This window comes from Oncorhynchus tshawytscha, linkage group LG23, assembly GCF_018296145.1.
Source record: "Oncorhynchus tshawytscha isolate Ot180627B linkage group LG23, Otsh_v2.0, whole genome shotgun sequence".
Lineage (NCBI taxonomy): Eukaryota > Metazoa > Chordata > Actinopteri > Salmoniformes > Salmonidae > Oncorhynchus > Oncorhynchus tshawytscha.
The window spans coordinates 9,924,498-9,946,719 of NC_056451.1; the positions used below are offsets into that span (position 1 = coordinate 9,924,498).

The 22,222-nt window shown below is 45.0% G+C and overlaps 1 protein-coding gene across 2 annotated transcripts in view; it reads left to right on the top strand.

Moving 5' to 3' along the window:
* LOC112230075 (alkylglycerol monooxygenase-like) overlaps window positions 1–10,611 on the top strand; it is a 32,054-nt gene extending 21,443 nt beyond the window's left edge. The window contains exons 2-6 of one of the 2 annotated variants that reach the window (XM_024396287.2): window positions 2,629–2,724; window positions 4,231–4,297; window positions 4,529–4,608; window positions 9,149–9,231; window positions 9,492–10,611. In XM_024396287.2, the coding sequence (XP_024252055.1) occupies window positions 2,629–2,724; window positions 4,231–4,297; window positions 4,529–4,608; window positions 9,149–9,231; window positions 9,492–9,597 (432 nt within the window). In that variant the 3' untranslated portion in view covers window positions 9,598–10,611. Of the gene's footprint in view, window positions 1–2,628; window positions 2,725–4,230; window positions 4,298–4,528; window positions 4,609–9,148; window positions 9,348–9,491 lie in introns of those variants that run through there. The other variant, XM_042304553.1, reaches the window with a different exon arrangement.
* The last annotated feature ends 11,611 nt before the right edge of the window (window positions 10,612–22,222 follow it).

A 22,222-nucleotide genomic window follows, 5' to 3' on the forward strand; every position in this document is an offset into this window, starting at 1 on the left:
TCATACTTCCTACTAGTGACACCCAGCATCAATCTTAACCCGCTACAGCCCCTCAAACCAAAAAATGGGTGCTAGCAAAAATCAAACAATGGCTAGATTATAACTTCTTCTGTGTGTTTCTTTAACAGTTGATCTAGTTCCTCCATGGGCTCTGACAGGAAGAAGTGTAAAAGCACACGTTAACGACTGGAGTTATTACACACAACGTCCATTACTCTTTTTCTCTCTTTCTCATTCCTCTTACCCTCCTGTTCGGTTTATGGTGGAGCCACCGATTTGAATTCTGTTCCGGAGAGTTGGGAAATTAAGTTTGAAATCCAGTCCAGTAATATCATCATTGAGCTTTAAAAACAAAATTGTACTCTCACTAGTTTGAACCATCTGTCCTCTCACACTAGTTGATAGCTTGTTGACGTTACAGAGGTGTCGAGTATTGGCAGGCAGTTTTTTTTAAGAGGTGAGAGGGTTCACCCTGTCTCCTAGGCTTTGGGAGTTCCTCAAGACAAGGCTTGCTGATTTTGATGGTTAGGCCGCAGCTTCGTGGACGTTTCATTTGAGGTGTTCGAGGACCGATCATGGCATTCTCTTCACAGACACCTACTGTACACACCTTCACACACTTTCTACACGGTGTGTTTGTTCAGGTGGCGTCTCTCGACCCATTGGGTTTAATGGCTCTCTGTTTCGATAGGATTCACAAGTTTATTAATCACTGAAAGAGCCATACAGTACCTTCAAGATGTCAATTTAGAATGAACTCTCGAAATAGAACGAATGGAGAGCTAGCCCAGTGAGTATCCGCTCATCGTACGCATGACTATATTTAGCAGGCAAAAATGTCTCTCTCCATTTTCAAAACCCAACTTTGTTATCCACTTTAATTAGAGTTGAATTATTTGTTCTTGTTATCATTTATTGTGTAATCATAGCACAATTGCACATCAGGGCTACCACATGGGTTTTTAATGGGTATTGAGTAACTTTCACTGCTTTTAATGAAATGTATATGTTACTATAGATAGCCTGTATGGGGGCTTTGTGGTCCAGACTTAGCAATGGTTCCTCTACTTCCATGTAGATGAAGCCAAAGCGTTTGAGGGGTGCCACTGCCAAAGAGCACAGAGAAATGGGTGGTCCGGAAACAGCTCGGAGATCCAGTGAAACTTAACAAGCGTGCTTCTTTGGATGTTAAAATGAAGTGTAATCGTAATATTAATGTAGCAAGTATCACAACACAGCAGAGGAATATAAACTGCAGCACAGGGACATGGCTGGATGGTCAACAGATCTAGACTAATGCTTTTATATTCTCGTTGTCATAATATCGTAATGTCCCCCTATGGTTTGCTTGATTCTTGGTTTGCTATCTTTTCTAAAGACTGGCAATGAGTGTTGTTAGTCGTTTTTAAAATGAAGGTTGCTAATACTTAAAAAATAAAATAAATAAATGATGCAATTAATTCCATTCATTAATTCAATTTCTTCATTTTTTTTATTCAATGAATTCAAAGTGTGTGCAAGTGATGACATGCATGTACAGTAGCTATTTGTGCAAAACGCCCAGGCTGTGAAGTGGCAATATAGGCGACCCAGACCAAATTCACATAGAAACATGAGTTATAGATATATCATTCTACTTGAAAGCAAGTCAAAGAAGAGGTAGATATTTCCGTGTTTTGTTTTTGTGTCTTTTCCTTTTGGTTTTGTACACCAGCTTCCAACAGCTGAAAAAATAATATTTTGGGTTGTGGATAATATATTTCACAGCGGTTTAGACGATTCAATGATCCCCTACACTACACTATCTTATTTTGTCACACAAACTGAAATTAGGCAAACTATTAGAGTTTTAGCAACCAAGAAATGGGGGAGCGATTTCTACATTAGTGCACCTTTTTAAACCTGTACAGTATAGGAAGTAACGTACTCTTTGCACTTTGCAATTGCCCCTCGTGGTCATTGACAGATTAAAAGCAGGTCGCATTAGAAATGCAGATAAGTCCAACATTTGCTCCTTCACCACAACATATGCTGTGTTATGCACGGTATACTGTTCTATAGTCATCAAGTACGTTTACATGTACACTAATAATTTGATTTTAAACTGATTAACTGATCATGGCAGTAGGCCGAGTATGGCATTAGTCATGTAAAAACCTTACTCTGCTTGTCTTAATCGGCGTACTGTCACAAGTATACGCTGATTAAAACACCCATTTTTGTTGTTGCAATCTTTCGAATGATTAGGACATGTAAACACCTTAAATCACAGTTCCAGTGGGGTATTCGATATGTGCATGTGCACCAGCCAAGCGTGCCTCCCTCTTTAGCGCGAGTGACGTGTATTCAGAACAACTGAAAGTATGCATCTTAGAAGTAGTTTCGCGTGCAAACTTTATATGTCCCAACTCAGAATCAAATAGGCTTCCCAGAAACAACATTGTCACTGTGGTAGTCTGTTTATTTTGATTGGTGGTTTCAGATGTGTCCATGTAAACAGGATTATTAGGGAAATAGTTTTTCTTGCAAAGCATGTAAACGATTTAAATTGAACTATTATATTGATCTGACTATCCACAATAATCGTCTTATTGTGTGTATGTAACCGTATTCATTGTCTGTCCTCAGGTGTTCTATCTCCCCATGGCGTTGGCAGTACCACCCTCCGTGTTTGCTGTTCACATCCAATTCAACCTGGTCTACCAGTTCTGGATCCACACTGAGGTAGATACAACCCACGGTTACCATCCACAAGACCTTAGGGCCAACCTGGGTCCTATTCATTAGTGCACACCGTAGCCAAACGTTTTGAAATGGAGAACAAAAATAAGCACTTCTTATTGGATAAGCTCAGGTAGTCTCTCCCCGTTTTGGCCCATTTGCTTCTTTTTTTATGCCTATTGAATGCGACCCTGTTTAATTATGATTATTCATGTAGTCAATATTCTACAAGATTCATTATGTATATTTCCCAATTACTGTAATAGCTTAAACTGTCAAATAATTCAGAGATAAAGCTACTTTGGCTGAAAGTTCTCTCACTCTAGTCCCTATACTATCTGCTGTTAAGGGGAGCTCAAGTCAAACCTGCGTTTAATAAAAAATAATGAGATTTTATGAAATATTCCAAACAGAAGCAAGACCAATCGTTCTCCTTTAAAGTGACTGGTAGTATCATTTTTACAATCCCCAATCGTTAGAGGAATGAAGGGAGTTGGAATCACTTCCATCTTTTACTACACTATTAGTGAAAACAGTCATAAAATCACAATTTTCTGTGGGATATAATTTATGATTTCTTTATAGACTTTTTTGATGTTGAGTAATTTATTGGCAAGCGATTCCCAGACCTGATCTGGGGGGAAAAAAGTGAAGTGAAGCAGCAAAACCTTTTTCATTCAAGATAAAACTCTGGCTGTTGCCAGACCACTCATTTACATGGAAATAATGATTTAAAAATCATTTCCCAGACTGACTCTACGATCACTGGTAGACTTTAACATCAAAATGTCTGTAAAAGTCGCACCCAAAGAAAAATCTGATTCTTCTGAAATATGTGCCTTATGGCATGATCTGTAATGATTGTTTGTGTGTGTGTGTGTGTGTGTGTGTGTGTGTGTCTGTCTGCTTAATAGAGTGATTGAACAGCCATACGTGTTTGATTATGAATGACAGATATTGTTTTGGAATGCTTGTGCATGCATTCATTTGTATTTCTGGAAGGAAGTGTGTGCGTTCATATTAGCTACTATTACAAGCATGCTTGTATGTATATGTGTGTGTACAGTGTGTGTTCAAGTGTACTGTATGTAAGAGCATTATTAACAGTGTCAACTGCTTTATAGTCTTGGCACCGTTCGCCATCCTAGTGTTGCTTTCACTTCAAATCTGATAAATATTGTTCTTTCCATCTGGGAATTTGGCCACCTCATGATTTCCATCAAAAAGCTTAGACCTAACTCATCAAATAAGAAAATGCTTTAGTCTTATAAATAAGGTTTCAAGACAGATACATTTAGTTGTTAACCAAATTGCCAAAAAAGATCCCAGGTTGCACTACCAGTTATAACACAAATTGGCGAGAATCTCTACCATATTTTTTTTAGTACAGGACTAGGTTTAATCTGTTTAATTTATGTATACGGAAACCAGCCCAAATTGTAGCAGCTAGGCTATTACATTTTTTGTTTTTTAAATGTTAAAATCATGTGTACATTCTCTGTCTTTCAGGTGATCAGAGATATGGGACCTCTGGAGTGGGTCCTAAACACCCCCAGTCACCACAGAGTTCACCACAGTAAGAAAGAAAGCCTCTTCTTCTCTTCTCAAACACACATATTCTTGCCGTACTTGACGTGAGCTGATCAGTGCAGTATTGGCGAAAAAGGAAAATGATGTATTGCATTTCATTGGCAGGGCAAAATTAATATTGCATTGATAAAAATTACAGGGGAAGGTTCACAGGGTGATTGCTTGTTGTAATATGGCATTGTCGGTATAACTACATTCTCTTACTTTGATTTATCAGGTACCTTTGCTCCAGACGGCGATAAAGTTGTCTACGGTCTCGTACACATAATAAACACATTTGAAGTCCTCCATATTCAGGTTAGTCCCAAGAGAAAATACAAAATACAAGATTATTTTCTTATTTGCTGTGTTTTATTTTGTACAATGTAAGATATATAAACTACTAGACTATAAATGTATATACAAGCTATCGAAGAGCAAATTGTCACAGTGTTCAGACTGAGCTGACACTGCATGCAAACTGTCTGATTGTCCCCGTATTACATCAGTGGAATCAAACCATTTGTAGAGCAGTTACTCTCAATCACTTTGTAGGAGTAAATGTTACCCCTGGAACAGCCATGCTGTAACCATAACATTATTACGCAACCTTAAACAAACCTCTCAGCAGAGGTGAAAGAATCCAATCAAATGAAATACTAGACGTTGTGTTTGATTATTTTCACTGCCCTTACCGCTGGCAACCTACCGCATGAGCAATCCCTCCCAAATGGAGGAACATTCTCCACATAGTATTAATTAACGCACAGATTAGCATTGACAACAATGAGTATGTAGTAATACCAGGGCTTTTATAGTAAAACTGCTTATGTAATATAATGTGACTGTAATGTGACGGTATAGCTTTTATATTTTTGCTTTAGTTCAAGTCCTGTAAATACTTGTGGAGGAGGTACAACAGATACAAGAAAATCTTCATTCAATTAGGCGTCCTCTGGAAAGGACCAAGTTGGAAACCTGGCAAACCAAAAGCTCGGGGATCACGCAGAGGTGCCCGTGGTACTGCCACATTCAAAAGGAAGACACGTTTTGTCATTAGAGGTGGAGAGAAAATGAGAGAGCGATAGTTAGAGAGGGTGTGTAAAGCCGTGGGGAATCATGGAGAGAGAGTAGGAAGGGGGAGTTGAAGATAGTGTTCTTGCATTTTAGGTGTGTCTGCATTTCCAAAAGGGGCACATTTGACACTTTCATACTTCATTACCTATCATTATGATGCAAAGAAAAACACTATCCTTACTGTCCAAATGACAGTGTTCTCATTTGAAAGATTCACATTTTATACAGCCTTTACATGGAAACACCACACCAAATAAATCATTGAGGCCTTTGTAGGGGGAACACAATAAGCTCATTTTCACTTTAAATAGCAAGTCTGTGGGTGCCCTGCTAGGGATCAAAAGGGTGTGTGTGTGTGTATGCTACTATAGTGCCCATCAGGAGCCCCGGCGGTTGGCTTTGAAAAAGCGCTGATGGTGGCACATATTTAGACCTTTCACACTTAAAACAAAACTCCACCCCTCGACTTTATGATTAAATTGTCCCTAAACGCTTGCATGGTGATTCTAAACATGTGGAGGGTGCTGGAATTTGACTGAAATATCTTGAAAGGCTTGCCATTGTAGGCCTATACGGGTATTTTCTAAGGAGAGAGAGAGAGAGAGAGAGAGTGAGAGAGAGAGAGAGAGAGAGAGAGTCCGAGTCGAATGTGTTGGCTTTTGAGGCTAAGCAGAGCTGTGGGCTGGAACACCTACAAGGGTAATTTAAAGGAAACCCACATGTGGCTAACTCACCCAAGACCCCTGGAAAACCCCTGCAAGAATCCTGTACTAATTCAACATCTAGTTCTCTACAATTTTGTGTTTTTAAACAAAGTTTAAGGTACATACAGTGTAGATGTTCTATAGTGAATTGTTTGAAAGTATCTTATGATCTGCATATAGACAAGCCATGACAATATGGCCAGTTTTTTTTAAATCGCAGCATTCAGGAATTATGTTATGTTGTCTTATCTTTTTGCTGTATTATAGTTCTGGTTTATGTCATTGACAGGTTACTGGAGAAGAGCTGCCATACAATCCCAGTTGGCCTCTGCCTTTGCAAGTCTGTGTCTGCGTACATGGTCTAATGTTGTGGTGTGTTTACCGGGATCTGTTATGTATTGTCAATCCCAAGAGTTACCAGTCATAGATAATCAACTGGGATTGAAAGCACATGGGCTCTTATCTTATTTTAGCCATTTGAAATAATGTCTTTTTAATTCTATTCAAAGGAATGAAGTCACAAACATTCTGTTTATTTTATCTGATGACATGCTTCATGTGGTTGTTTTTATACAGTATTTACACAGAACATAGTGACTGCTACCATTAAGTCAGAATGACTCAATGTCAGTCCTCTTTAAAATAACCTTTGTCTATTATTTTCCACTCTCATAGCCAAAAGCCCCCTCCCCCCCACTTTCAAAAAACCCAAGTCAGGTTTCCTCAGCAGTTATCTTTGGACTGCTTTTTTCCCTAGGCATAGTTTCAGTTAGCCAAAATGTGATGTCCCACCCAACACTTCAAGCTGAGACAAAATGGCCTGTCTTCATGTGATTCCTACCTCCATGGTGTTCCCTTAGTTGTGGTCCTCCCTCCACATAGGCCCACCGTCAAAGAGTTCCCCCCTCTTATTGGCCACCAGCACAGCAGCTGGTGGTCTAACAGTGAACAATAACACCTTAATTGCCAAGTCAACCACTTCCCAACCATTTCCCAACCTAAATAGCCTTCAGGATGCTGTAATCAGGATTTCCAGGGAAAATAACAAAGTTAGGACCTTGGCCTGACAATAAATCATGTGCATGTATGTGTGCATACCTCCATGTTCACTAGGCACGTATTTACGGTGACTATTGATGATACGGTGTAGCGCAATTTATGGTCTTAGCCTTAATTTAAAGACATTAAAACGTTTCAAACAAATGAAGTTAGCCTTTAATTACATCATGGGTATAGCCTCGTGTAGCTACAGTTTCTTTCAGGTTGGCTAATATTACGATAAGGACAGACAGGTAAATTGACCAAGTCGAAACGCCAACTCCTCAACTCAGAATCCAACCAATCTCTTGTCCTGAAAATAATAACGGTCGTGATGATAACCATGATAATAACACGTTCATCTCCAGTTCTCTGGGGATATAGAAACAATAACATAATCAGTCGGTTGCTGGAGTCACTGAAGCACCGGCAGATGGTGAATTTCATCTGGGAGTTTTATTTTCACTCACTGTTATTGTTGAAATATGATATGGGACTAAATCTTTTTTTTTCGCACTAAGCAGGCCTGAAAATCCAATCATTTCAGTTGTGTCTAGCATCCATTCCCCCAGGGTAGAGAGAGTTTACATGATCTTTACTTTGACTAACTAACCTGCTTTGACTACTGGGTAACAGTACCAGTGGGTGCAAGACAGTATAATAACCTAATAAAATGTAATAAATAAATAAAATACAATTACTAAATAATACATTGCTGAATAGATTTGTAATTAGCTTACAATAACTGTAGTTACTGTATTACTGTCAATTTAGACCTTAAACGTTACTGACCGTAGTGATGGATAGGTTTACTGTGTGTCTTTGGAATCCATGTAATGGAAACGTTGATTCATTACCTCTTATTTGCCCCAATTGAATACATACAGTAGCGCCCCGCCTATACTTTCCCACATGTGGGTTAGGGGAATATAGGGTTTAACGATTATAGGGCCTGTACCATATAAACATTAAGAAATACTACTTTATTGCTTCCTGTTGATATGTTGATGCCATATATGGCCTGCAGGGAATGTGCATTGTTGTGTATGTACTGCATGGAAGGAGACCAGTGACGTTTGCATGTCAGGGCCTCTGGGCGGAGTGTTGAAGATCCAACCCCTGCTCTGGCAGACCAATCGAGTCCCTTAGGAGAGGCTAGTCTTACAGCTGTCTTTTAGGTTAGGAACTTAAGGCCATGCATTTTCACCACTCATGTATCCATCCACAGGTTGGGGTTGTGTGCGAACAAAACACAAGCAGCTCACCAATGTCAATGTGTACCGTATAGAACTAGTGTTCCCTATAGTGTATAGTGGTACTGAGAGCTATGTACCGTAACGTCTTCCACCCTGGTCAAGTCCCTTAGCGGGACAAAACAGACATGGTCAGAGGTAATATCCCTATTATATTGAGCATGAGAAAGGGAAAGGGGATACCTAGTCAGTTGCACAACTGAATGCCTTCAATCGAAATGTGTCTTCCTCATTCAACCCAACCCTTGTGAATCAGAGAGGTGCTGGGGCTGCCTTAATTGTGTGAGTCACGGTTACTGGCAAAACTCTACACTATATTGTGTTGGGGAGCTAGATGTAATATAATAGCTTACTGTGTATAGATGTGTAGTCTGGGCTATTAAAAGGGACATGGTTCATGACTTCACTCGTAGTCAAATCTCCTGTGCCCATAATTCACCATACAGATGCAGGATCTTAATTTGATCCAGTTTGCTTCAACGGGAAAAGAATCCTACAGCAAGAGGAAATGTGAATTATTATGTTGATTATAATTGATGGACATTTTTGTAAGGGTTGATACATTTTTCGTAAGGGAAAATCAAGTCTGAAATTTCAACGAGGAAAGACAAACATCAGAAGCCATTTTAAATCTGAAATACACTGCAAGTTTGACATTTCCTGCGTTGCATGAAAGTTATCCTGCAACAGGGGATTCAAATTAAGATCCTACATCTGTACATGATGTTTATGTATTTTTCCCATAACATTTTCTCAAGATAAGCATTATTTGTGTGTATGTTATAGATACTATCCCAGCTGACTCTTCTGATGATGACTGGCTACATTCTACTCAGTCTGACCTCCATTGGCTTCATCATTGACCAAAGGTCCTGTACTGTCACATATCACTGTTACGGTACTGTTATCCATCACTGTAAATTGCTTGGAATTAGTACACACAGAATGGTCCTCTTCAAGGTTATGTGGTCCAACCCAATTTAAGTCAAACCATTTAAAAGATTGACATGGAAAGAACTGCAATGATGACTGATCAATAGGTTCTCTCATATCTGTTGGATTTCAATGCCATGACTGAATTGACTTGAATCAATTGAGTTCCTTATTGGCTGTTACGTTCTTTCCCTAGGCAGGTCAACGGCATCCATGTTGGAGTTGCTGCGCTGTGTTCTGACGGTGATGCTGCTGCGATACGGCTACATGACGGCACCAGCACCACTGGTTGTGCCCATTGAGGTAGTAGACTGACCGTGCTGCTCCGACAAAGCATTTTAGAACCCCCTTTTGGAGAATAATACCATATGCTACTCTAACATTTACAACACAAATTCTTCAAGAGGTGTGATAACTTGGTATCCTACTGTAATGTGAAGCCAGAGATAAAAGTAGGCATTTATCCACGCCATTTCATTGTCCCAAACATATTACTAGGAAATACAGACATACTGTACGTCACAATGAGACATAAACATACTTTCAGAGGTAACGATTAGTGTAATACAACCATATTAACCAATCAATAAGAATGTTGTTTTTGACGATGACCGTGTGAAAGAGTGTCAGGAAATAGTGCACTTAGCAGTATGCCCTCCGGGCGATGGTAGGATGGGTGGGGCGTGGTGTGTGGGGAGTAGAGTGTGCGAGTTTGTCTCTGATGATGAGCGGAGTCGACAGCCAGTCTTTAGGGGCCATTAGGCCTAGTTAGAGCATCGGCCCTTCCTGTAGCCAGCCATGCTCTGTGGATAAAGATGCACTGTGTTTAGGTGTGACAGATAGGCCATTACTGTAGCGTGTGTGTGTCCCTGTATCTGTCCATCGTGCCTCATTGTGTTTGTGCGTGTGCGTTAGCGTGTGCATGTGTGTGTGTGTGTGAGAGAGGGACTACGTGTGTGTGAACCATCACTGGCTCCGGCCCCACATTTACCTGTGATGTATGACTCCAGATGTACGGCTCAATTGACCATAAAATTGCTGTGCGTTTCTGGCACTTGCGGTGGAGTTCTAGCTCGTGGCTGACCTCTCATTACTTGCCCCTCTCTCCCTCTCTCCCTCCCTCCTTTACTCCCTTGTTCCCTGCCATCTCAGGCAGTGCGACCTGCAACACTTCTGGAACCAATTAGTCTAGTCTGCCGCTAACTAAAGCTGGCTGATGAGATTCACACGTGAGCGCTGCGGCTGAATCGCTACTTTTATTGTGTGACTGCACATCTGCACACTCAGGTGTTCAAAAAGGAGACTGGAGTTTTTTCCCAGCCCCTTTTTTTTCAAGATGATGAAAACTAATAAAAAATGTTGTGAATTCATTACAAATGCATTCAACTTCAACTTGAAAAACGTGTTCATCGTGATTTATTCACTACATGCTACATGGCAGTATTTTCTCCATGACATCTTTGTTTTATATACTCTGTCTGTGAATGAGTCATTAGGCCCTATTCGATGTCTCAGTATTTCAGTTGGAGCGTAATAAATGTCACCTAAGCAAGTGGTGCCCATTGAAAAGCGTTATGATGTTCATGAAACCTTTCCTGACTTTGTACCTCGTTCCCCATTACTACAAGTGAGGCAGCAAAGAAACCGAGGTACGGTAATGATATATTGTCCTGACGTGTGAGGTGAACGGCCAACTCTTTGCTGCTGGCGGCTAGGCGTTTTGAAGTTGCGCTGATCAATTCATGCCGGGGACTCAAAGTGGAGGGAAGTTCACATTTCATTGTAGTCACTCATTCGATTCCACTATTAAAAAAGAACTACAAAAAATAGGTTGAGTTTAAGCACTCAAAGCCCACTGGCATGATATACAGCACCCTTAAAGCTCACTGTGGTATTTATAGTGGCTCTGGATATTTCCCTTGTAAAGCTGCAGGCTTGACCTGTAAACGAAGGCTGGGGTACCTCTCACCCTCCCTTTCCCACCCACACCCAATGTCTGAGTGGCACACATGGAGCCAGGCTGTATTAGGTAGAATGGTGGTGTGTGGGCGGGCATAACGTGTGCGCGTGTGTGTGTGTGTGAGAGAGAATATATGTGTGTGTGTGTGAGAGAGAGAGAGAGAGAGAGTATATTTGTGTGTGTATGTACGTGTGTGTCCGTGTGCCTGCATGATTGCATGTATGTGCCAGTGCATTTACGCTGTGTGTGTTTGTGCGTGCATGTGTCTGTGTGTGGTTATGATTAGGGGCTGGGCGTTGAGACTTGGGAGGACTGGCCTGTAATGATGTAACATATGGTTTTTAGGCCCATGGTCTGTCTGCCTGAAGGCGTAAGGGAACGTGCTGTAGATCCTGGTTGGACTCTGTCTCACAGTCATTAAGGAGCTACTCTCCCAACAGGTTAACCCCCTGACTAGTGAAGTCATAGCAATTTAAGAGGCATAATAAAAATACACCTGTCCTCCCGTGGACCGTGGTGTATTGGAAAAGGAACCTCTGAGCGGCTCTTCTTAGCCCTGCTGTGAGAATGATGAATCACTTTGTATTCAAAATGAGTCGCTCACTGCACAACCAATGAGAAAAGAGTTGTCTGTAGTCAGATTCAGTATCATGAGGAGGCTACTTTGCCAATGAGGGTCTGTTTACAGTTGGCACTTTTCGCTGTGAGCAGGGCTCATATAACACTATATAACTGAATCCACAAGTATGCCAGAAATCGTCATAACTTATTAATTCATCATTTTTGATCACTTCCTCTATTTTGTGTAACACTTATTTTGATTTTCTCTAACTTTTTGAGGGGGAAAAAAATATTCCATTGAGTCAGAACAATATTATCAAGTTCACGTCAACACCAAAGCTCACCTCAGCTCATGGCAGCTCTTATCTAGCCCAACACCTGACCCATCTACAAGAACAACATCTCCCATAAACCCATAGTTCCACCCATTGTTGACACACCAACCCTGAATGAAAAGATAAGACAGCAATCAGTGAATATACACTGTTATCTGAGAGATCTGTTTCCACTAGCTCATTTTCAGGTGCGAGAGGTTAGCATTTAGCGCCCTTTGAGAGAGAATGCCTGGTAGCAGAAACACACTGAAATGCCTGAGGTTAAGGGATCATTTGGGGCTATGGAAAGTCTGAGAGAATGACATCATCTGAATGCTCCCAGGGATGGAAAGCAAATCTCCTCTTTGGCAAAAATGGAGGGATTTGAAGTGTGGGGTAATAGTGTTTTCTCCAAGTAAACAGCCCAAACTACTGCTTGTGTGAAATAGTATCAGTCAATGTGCTGGGGTACACGTCACTCAACAGTAAGAACTGTTTATGTGTTGTCAAGGCTTATGCCATGGAAATCGAAATAGATTGTTTGTTTTTTGTGGTAATTCCTGAAAGCCATCTCAGAGTAGGAGTGCTGATCTAGGATCAGGCGCCCCGTCCATATAATATTATTAATTATGATCAACACTCCTATTCGAAGACACCTTATGTGTCACACCCTGACCTTAGATATCCCTGTTTTTCTATATATTTTGGTTAGGTCAGGGTGTGACTAGGGTGGGTACTCTAGTTTTGTGCATTCTATTTTGTGTACATTCTATGTTGTCTATTTCTTTGTTTGTGGCCGAGTGTGGTTCCCAATCAGAGGCAGCTGTCTATTGTTGTCTCTGATTGGGAATCATACTTAGGCAGCCCTTTATCCCACTTTCTGTTGTGGGATCTTGTCTACATTTAGTTCCTTGAGTGCACAACAGTAGCTTCACGTTTTGTTTGGTTGTTTTTGTTCAGTGAGTTTCGGTTTATTAAAATTATGTGGAACTCTACTTGGTCTCATCATTACGACGATCGTGACAGAAGATCCCACCAAAAATGGACCAAGCAGCATGTACAGGAGGAGTGGACGTGGAGGAGATCCTGGATGGAAAATGACCCTGGACGCAGGCCGGGGAGTATCGCCATCCTAAGGAGGAGATAGAGGCAGAGAAAGCGGAACGACGACATTACGAGGAGTTATACCAACAAGGCAAGCACGAGAGGCAGCCCCAAAAAAGTTTGGGGAGGCACACGGGGGGATTGGCAGAGACAGGGTTCAGACCTGAGCCAACTCCCCGTGCTTACCGTGGGGAGTGTGTGACTGGTCAGGCACCGTGTTATGCAGGGGGTCTCCAGTGCGCATTCACAGCCCGGTGCGCTCTGTTCCAGCTCCCTGCATTTGCCGCGCTAGAGTGGGAATCTAGCCAGGACGGGTTGTGCCGGCTCAGCGCTCCTGGTCTCCAGTACACCTCTTTGGACCAGGATATCCTGCGCCGGCTCTACGTACTGTATCGCCAGTACGCCTTCACAGCCTAGTGCGTCCTGTTCCAGCGCCCCGCACGAGCTAAAGTGAGCATCCAGCCAGGACGCATTGTTCCAGCTCTACGCTCCAGACCTCCATTGGGCCATCACGGTCCAGTACGTCCTGTGCCTGCTCCTCGCACTTGCCCTGAGGTGCGTGTCATCAGCCCGGTACCACCAGTGCCGGCACCACGCATCAGGCCTCCAGTGCGCCTCCACAGTCCAGTACGTCCTGTGCCTCTTCCCCGCACTCGCCCTGAGGTGTGTGTCATCAGCCATGTGCCACTTGTACCAGTCCCAAGCATCAAGCCTCCATTGCGCCTCCACAGTCCAGTACGTCTTGTTTCTCCTCCCCGCACTCGCCCTGAGGTGTGTGTCATCAGCCCGGTGCCACCTGTACCGGTCCCACGCATCAGGCCTCCAGTGCGCCTCCACAGTCCAGAGTTTCCGGCGACAGTTCCCAGTCCAGAGTTTCCGGCGACGTTCCACAGTCCGGAGCCTCCGGCGACGTTCCACAGTCCGGGGCCTCCGGCGACGTTCCACAGTCCCGGGGCCTCCGGCGACGTTCCACAGTCCGGGGCCTCCGGCGACGTTCCACAGCCCGGGGCCTCCGGCGACGGTCCACAGCCCGGGGCCTCCGGCGACGGTCCACAGCCCGGGGCCACCTGTACCGGTCCCACGCATCAGGCCTCCAGTGCGCCTCCACAGTCCAGAGTTTCCGGCGACAGTTCCCAGTCCAGAGTTTCCGGCGACGTTCCACAGTCCGGAGCCTCCGGCGACGTTCCACAGTCCGGGGCCTCCGGCGACGTTCCACAGTCCGGGGCCTCCGGCGACGGTCCACAGTCCGGGGCCTCCGGCGACGGTCCACAGCCCGGGGCCTCCGGCGACGGTCCACAGCCCGGGGCCTCCGGCGACGGTCCACAGCCCGGGGCCACCTGTACCGGTCCCACGCATCAGGCCTCCAGTGCGCCTCCACAGTCCAGAGCCTCCGGCGACGGTTCCCAGTCCGGAGCCTCCTGCGACGGTCCACAGTCCGGGGCCTCCGGCGACGGTCCACAGTCCGGGGCCTCCGGCGACGGTCCACAGTCCGGGGCCTCCGGCGACGGTCCACAGTCCGGGGCCTCCGGCGACGGTCCACAGTCCCGGGGCCTCCGTTTGGTTGTTTGTTTTTGTTCAGTGTCCACAGCCCGGGGCCTCCGGCGACGGTCCACAGCCCGGGGCCTCTGCTTGACGGTCCCACAGCCCATAATGGGCCTCCGGAGTTTAAATAATTAACGGTCCCACAGCCCGGGGCCTCAATGAAATACGACGGTCCACAGCCCTAGGGCCTCCGGCACGGTCCACAGCCCGGGGCCTCCGGCGCCGGTCCACAGTCCGGGGCCTCCGGCACGGTCCACAGCCCGGGCCTCCAAGCGACGGTCCACAGTCCGGGCCTCCGGCGACGGTCCACAGCCCGGGGCCACCTGTACCGGTCCCACGCATCAGGCCTCCAGTGCGCCTCCACAGTCCGGGGCCTCCCCGGCGACAGTTCCCAGTCCGGAGCCTCCTGCGACGGTCCACAGTCCGGGGCCTCCGGCGACGGTCCACAGTCCGGGGCCTCCGGCGACGGTCCACAGCCCGGGGCCTCCGGCGCATTATTTTTGGTAGTACGGAATTGAGGAGGAGGAGGAGGTAGATGAGGAAAAATATGCCTCGGCGACGGGCCGGGGCCTCCGGCGACGGTCCACAGCCCGGGGCCACCTGTACCGGTCCCACGCATCAGGCCTCCAGTGCGCCTCCACAGTCCAGAGTTTCCGGCGACAGTTCCCAGTCCGGAGCTTCCGGCGACGGTCCACAGTCCGGGGCCTCCGGCGACGGTCCACAGTCCGGGGCCTCTGGCGACGGTCCACAGCCCGGGGCCTCCGGCGACGGTCCACAGCCCGGGGCCTCCGGCGACGGTCCACAGTCCACAGTAGCTTCACATTTCGTTTGGTTGTTTGTTTTTGTTCAGTGAGTTTCGGTTTATTAAAATTACGTGGAACTCTACTCACGCTGCGCCTTGGTCTCATCATTACGACGATCGTGACATTATGAATAATGGCTCTGACTTGATATCCTCAAAAGCCAAAGCACACCATAATGGTTGTTTTAGGAGTTTAAATAATTAATTGTCCCTTAATCGTAAATTATTCATCAATGAAATACAAAAACATTACCAACAATATACAACATGACTAGATGGTAAATTTACAATACAAGGAAACACTTATGTACTTATGGACTTACATACTCATACGCCATTTCTCCTTGAAATCCAGCTGTTGTCTCACTGGTCCAAATTCCATGTAATCAGATTTCATGCCGCAACAGCAACGCTCTCAAAACAAGTTCTGTATGTATTAGTCACAATATAACAAACTGAAGCCATAGATACAGACACACTGGGGATAGAAGTGTTTATTTCTAAGGCCTATTTCTAAGGCCTACACTCTTAGAAAAAAGGTGCTATCTAGAACCTAAAAGGTTTCTTCGGCTGTCCCCATAGGAGAGCCCTTTAAATAACCCTTTTTGGTTTCAAGAAGAACCCTTTTATTTCCAGGTAGAACCCTATTGGGTTCCAGGTAGAACCCTTTCCCCAGAGGGTTTTTACAGTAGCGAGGCTATGCAATAGTCTAGGTAGCCATTTAATTAGCTGTTTAGGACTCTTATGGCTTCGGGGTAGAAGCTGTTAAAAAGCCTTTTGGAACTAGATTTGGTGCTCTGGTACCACTTGCCATGCAGTCTATGACTAGGGTTGCTGCAGTCTTTTTAGGGCCTTCCTCTGACACGCCTGGTATAGAGGTCCTGGATGGCAGGAAGCTTGGCCCCAGTGATGTACTGGGTCAGGATGCTCTCGATGGTGCGACTGTATAACTTTTTGAGGATCTGATGGCCCATGCCAAATCTTTTCAGTCTCCTGAGGGGGAATAGGCTCTGTCGTGCCCTCTTCACGACTGTCTTGGTGCGTTTTGGACCATGATATTTTGTTGGTGATGTGGACACCAAGGAACCTGCTCCACTACAGCCCCGTTGATGAGAATGAGGGTATGCTCTGTTCTCCTTTTCCTGTAGTCAACAATCATCTCCTTTATCTTGATCACATTGAGGGAGAGGTTGTTATCCTGGCACCACACGGCCAGGTCTCTGACCTCCTCCCTATAGGCTGTCTCTTCGTTGTCTGTGATCAGGCCTACCACTGTTGTGTTGTCGGCAAACTTAATGATGGTGTTGGAGTCGTGCCTGGCCATGGAGTTATGAGTGAACAGGGAGTACAGGAGGGGACTGAGCACAAACCCCTGAGGGGCCCCCGTGTTGAGGATCAGTGTGGCAGATGTGTTGTTAGCTACCCTTACCACTGAAAATGTAAGTGAAGACACTTGCCAGTTGGTCAGCGCATGCTCGGAGTACACGTCCTGGTAATCTGTCTGGCCCGACTGCCTTGTGAATGTTGATCTGTTTAAAGGTCTTACTCACATCGGCTACGAAGAGCGGGATCACACAGTCAGCCAGAACAGCTGATGCTCTCATGCATGCGTCAGTGTGTAATTTAGCTCGTCTGGGAGACTCTTGTAACTGGGCAGTTCGCGGCTGTGCTTCCCTTTTGTAGTTTTAAATAGTTTGCAAGCCCTGCCACATCCGACAAGCATCGGAGCCAGTGTAGTCCGATTCAATCTTAGTCCTGTATTGAAGCTCCCTAGAAAAAAACTAGGGACTCCCTAGAAAGGCCAAAACCTAGGAAGAAACCTAGAGAGGAACCAGGCTATGAGGGGTGGCCAGTCCTCTTCTGGCTGTGCCAGGTGGAGATTAGAACAGAACATGACCAAGATGTTCAAATGTTCATAAATGACCAGCATGGTCAAATAATAATAATCACAGTAGTTGTCGAGGGTGCAGCAAGTCAGCATCTCAGGAGTAAATGTCAGTTGGTTTTTCATAGCCAATCATTCAAAGTTTCTCTACCGCTCCTGCTGTCTCTAGAGAGTTGAAAACAGCAGGTCTGGGACAGGTAGCACGTCCGGTGAACAGGTCAGTGTTCCATAGTCGCATGGCAGAACAGTTGAAACTGGAGCAGCAGCACGGCCAGGTGGACTGGGGACAGCAAGGAGTCATCATGCCAGGTAGTCCTGAGGCATGGTCCTAGGGCTCAGGTCCTCCGAGAGAGAGAAAGAAAGAGAAAGAGAGAATTAGAGAGAGCATCCTTAAATTCACACAGGACACCGGATAAGACAGGAGAAGTACTCCAGATATAACAAACTGACACTATCCCCTCGACACATAAACACAAAATCCATGGCTTCTGATTGGGGTATGTATGTACAGTCACTGTGGGGACGACGCCATCGATGCACTTATTGATGAAGCCAGTGGCTGATGTGGTGTACTCCTCAATGCCATCGGAAGAATCCCAGAACATATTCCAATCTGTGCTAGCAAAACAGTCCTGTAGCTTAGCATCTGCTTCATCTGACCACTTCTTTATTGACCGAGTCACTGGTGCTTCCTGCTTTAGTTTTTGCTTGTAAGCAGATGGTCAGATTTGCCAATTGGAGGGTGAGGGAGAGCTTTGTACACATCTCTGTGTGTGGAGTAAAGGTGGTCTAGAGTTATTTTTCCTCTGGTTGCACATTTAACATGCTGGTAGAAATCCCCTTACACTGTGTATAAGACAGTAGTTTTTTTTTTTTGGAATTGTTAGTTAGATTGAGGTAAAACGGGTTTAAGTTTCTGTGCATTAAAGTCCCCGGCCACTACTAGCCACTAGCCAGGATGTTTGAATGTGATCAGGTTCCTACAGTACAATACGCTGACAGAGGATGAGAGGGAGGAGAAGACAGAGGTGGAGGTGGAGCGAAAGAAGGGATGGAGGGAGGGAAGGATAGTTATCTCTCTCTCTCTTACAAGCCCCTGGGGTTCCATCCATCTTCGCCCTTCTCTGTGGAATCCCATTGAACTGATTTACAGAACGTCCGCTGAGACTCTAGTTCTAGGGCTCTGGCTTGGCCTGATTGCTCCATCAAAGCACACCAGGCTTGATTTTGCAAGGCAGAAGTCTCCTTCTCTCTCCTTTGTTTTTTCATCCCTTGTTTTTGGACCCGCTCCCGTCGCGCCGCGACTGCCAACTTTCCGCCTGCGCTCTCTCTCTCCGGAGTGGGCCGCCTCACCGCTGGAGCCACCCAGAGCATTATGGGTATTAGTAAAATCGAGACTTTCATGACTGAGGCTTACAGTGTGCATTCCAAATGACATCCTATTCACTATAATGTGTGTTACTTTTCACCAGAGCCCTATGGCCTTATGCTCAAAGTAGTGCACTATAAAGGAAACAGGGTGCCATTTGAGACATGGCCCTAAACTTCCATGGCTGAGGCTTTAGAATGTGCCGAGCCCATGGCTTCTGCAGTAATGACATTGTAATAGTGTGTAGACACACACAGCCAAGAGGTCGGTGATGGTGAATTGTCTTTCACTTTCGCTGACCCCAGAACAGTAGAAAGGTGAAAGGCCTCATGGACAGGATAGGTTTGTTGTGACCTTGGACCTTGGAGAAAATAGTGCTGATAAGAGTTGAAAGAGTAGACTGAGACACTGAAGGAGTCCCTTTTGTGACTTAATCATGATTGGGAATATAGCAGAATTTTGCTACATTACATTATTTTGCTACATTACTACTGCACAAGCAGTGTGTGTTATGTGAGTGTCTGCATGCATGCGTACGTGCATGTGTGTGTGTGTGTCTGTTTATCTGTGTGTCTGTATGTGTGTGTTGGGGAGTGTTTCCCATGGCTCTCATACAGTTGTTAGGCCCCAGACAGAGTAGCCTCTCTGGAGAGACAATAACCTGCTCAGCATCTCTCTGTTGACTGGGTTCAAAGACAGGAGTCAAGTGTGTCTGCTTATAGTGAAGAGGGAGGAACTAGACCCAGCAGGAGGAGAGACGTGTGTGTTTTTACTACATACATACACTATCGTTCAAAAGTTTGGGGTCACTTAGAAATGACCTTGTTTTTGAAAGAAAATCACATTTTTTGTCCATTAAACTAACATCAAATTGATCAGAAATACAGTGTAGACATTGTAAATGACTATTGTAGCTGGAAACAGCTGATTTTTAATAGAATATCTACATAGGTGTACAGAGGCCCAGTATCAGCAACCATCACTCCTGTGTTGCTATGGCACGTTGTGTTAGCTAATCCAAGTTTATCATTTTAAAAGGCTAATTGATCATTAGAAAACCATTTTGCCTTTATGTCAGCACAGCTGAAAACTGTTGTCCTAATTAAAGAAGCAATAAAACTGGCCATTGTTAGACTAGTTGAATATCTGGAGCATCAGCATTTGTGGGTTCAATTACAGGTTCAAAATGGCCAGAAACAAAGAGCTTTCTTCTGAAACTTGTCAGTCTATTCTTGCTCTGAGAAATGAAGGCTATTCCATGCGAGAAATTGCCAAGAAACTGAAGATCTCGTACAATGCTGTGTACAACTCCCTTCACAGAACAGTGCAAATGGGCTCTAACCAGAAAAGAAAGAGGATTGGGAGGCCCTGGTGCACAACTGCGCAAGAGGACAAGTATATTAGAGTTCCTCACAAGTTCTCAACTGGCAGCTTCATTAAATAGTACCCGCAAAACACCAGTCTCAACGTCAACAGTGAAGAGGCGACTCCGGGTTGCTGGCTTTCTAGGCAGAGTTGCAAAGAAAAAGCAATATCTCAGACTGGCCAATAAAAAGAAAAGATTAAGATGAGCAAAATAACAACACAGACACTGGACAGTATCCCAGAGTTGCCTCTTCACTGTTGACGCTGAGACTGGTGTAGACTGTCTCTTCGTTGTTGGTAATCAAGCCTACTAATGTGGTGTTGTCTGCAAACTTGGTGATTGAGTTGGAGGTGTGCTTGGCCACACAGTCATTGGTGAACAGGGAGTACAGGAGGGGACTGAGCACGCACCTTTATGGTCCCGCAGTGTTGAGAATCAGCGAAGTGGAGATGTTGTTTCCTACCTTCACCGCCCAGCAGCAGCCCGTCAGCAAGTCCAGGACCCAACTGCATAGCGCGGGTTTGAGACCCATGGCCTCAAGCTTAATGATGAGCTTGGAGAGTACTATGGTGTTTAATGCTGATCAATAGTCAATGAACAGCATTCTTACATAGGTATTCCTCTTGTCCAGATGGGACAGGGCAGGGTGCAGTGTGATGGCAATTGCATTGTCTGTGGACCAATTGGAGAGGTAAGCAAATTGAAGTGGGTCTAGGGTGACAGGTAAGGTGAATGTGATATGATCCTTAACTAGTCTCTCAAAAAACTGCATTGAGGACAGGAGTGCTACGGTGCGATAGTCATCTAGTTCAGTTACCTTTGCATTCTTGGGTACAGGAACAATTGTGGCCATCTTGAAGCATGTGGGGACAACAGACTGGGATAGGGAAATATTGAATATGTCCGTAAACACACCAGCCAGCTGGTCTGCAAATGCTCTGAGGTCATGGCTAGGGATGCCGTCTGGGCCGGCAGCCTTGCGTCGGTGGCACTGTATTATCCTCAAAGCGGGGAAAGAAGGTGTTTAGTTTGTCTGGAAGCAAGACGTCTGTATCCAGGATATGGCTAGTTTTCCTTTTGTAGTCCGTGATTGTCTGTAGACCCTGCCACATACATCTTGTGACTCCACTTTGTCTTTATACTGACATTTTGCTTGTTTGATTGCCTTGGAGAGGGAATGACTACTCTGTTTGTATTCTGCTATATTCCCACTTGCCTTTCCATGGTTAAATGCGGTGGTACGCACTTTCAGTTTAACGCGAATGTAGCCATCTAGCCACGGTTTAGCCATGGTTAGGGTAGGTTTAATTAGTCACAGTGGGTACAACATCTCCTATACACTTCCTTATAAACTCACTCACCGAATCAGCGTATACGTCAATAATATTCTCTGAGGCTACCCGGAACATATCCCAGTCCGCGTGATCAAAACAATATTGAAGCGTGGATTCCGATTGGAATCTGGAATCAGTTCAAATGTCTTGAGTGCTGCGGACAAAGGATTTGCGTCGGGAAAGTCGTATTCCCTGTCATAGTGCAATTAAATTGATGCCGCTCTGATATCCAATAGTTCTTCCCGGCTGTATGTAATTACCATGTTTCAGGAGAAGACCAAGATGTAGACAGTGTTTAAGTAACAAAAGTGTATTACTAGAACAGGGTGCAGGCAAAATAACAGGTCAGTAATCCAGATCAGAGTCCATACGGTACAGAACGGCAGACAGTCTCGGGGTCAGGGCAGACAGAGATCAATAATCCAGGGTGGTGTTTAAAAAATATATTTTACCTTTATTTAACTAGGCAAGTCAGTTAAGAACAAATTCTTATTTTCGATGACGGCCTAGGAACAGTGGGTTACTGCTTGTTCAGGGGCAGAATGACAGAGTTGTACCTTGTCAGCTCGGGGATTTGAACTTGCAACCTTCCGGTTACTAGTCCAACGCTCAAACCACTAGGCTACCCTGCCGCCCCAGGTGTGACAACGTACAGAACGGCAGGCAGGGTCAAGGCAGGCAGAATGTTCA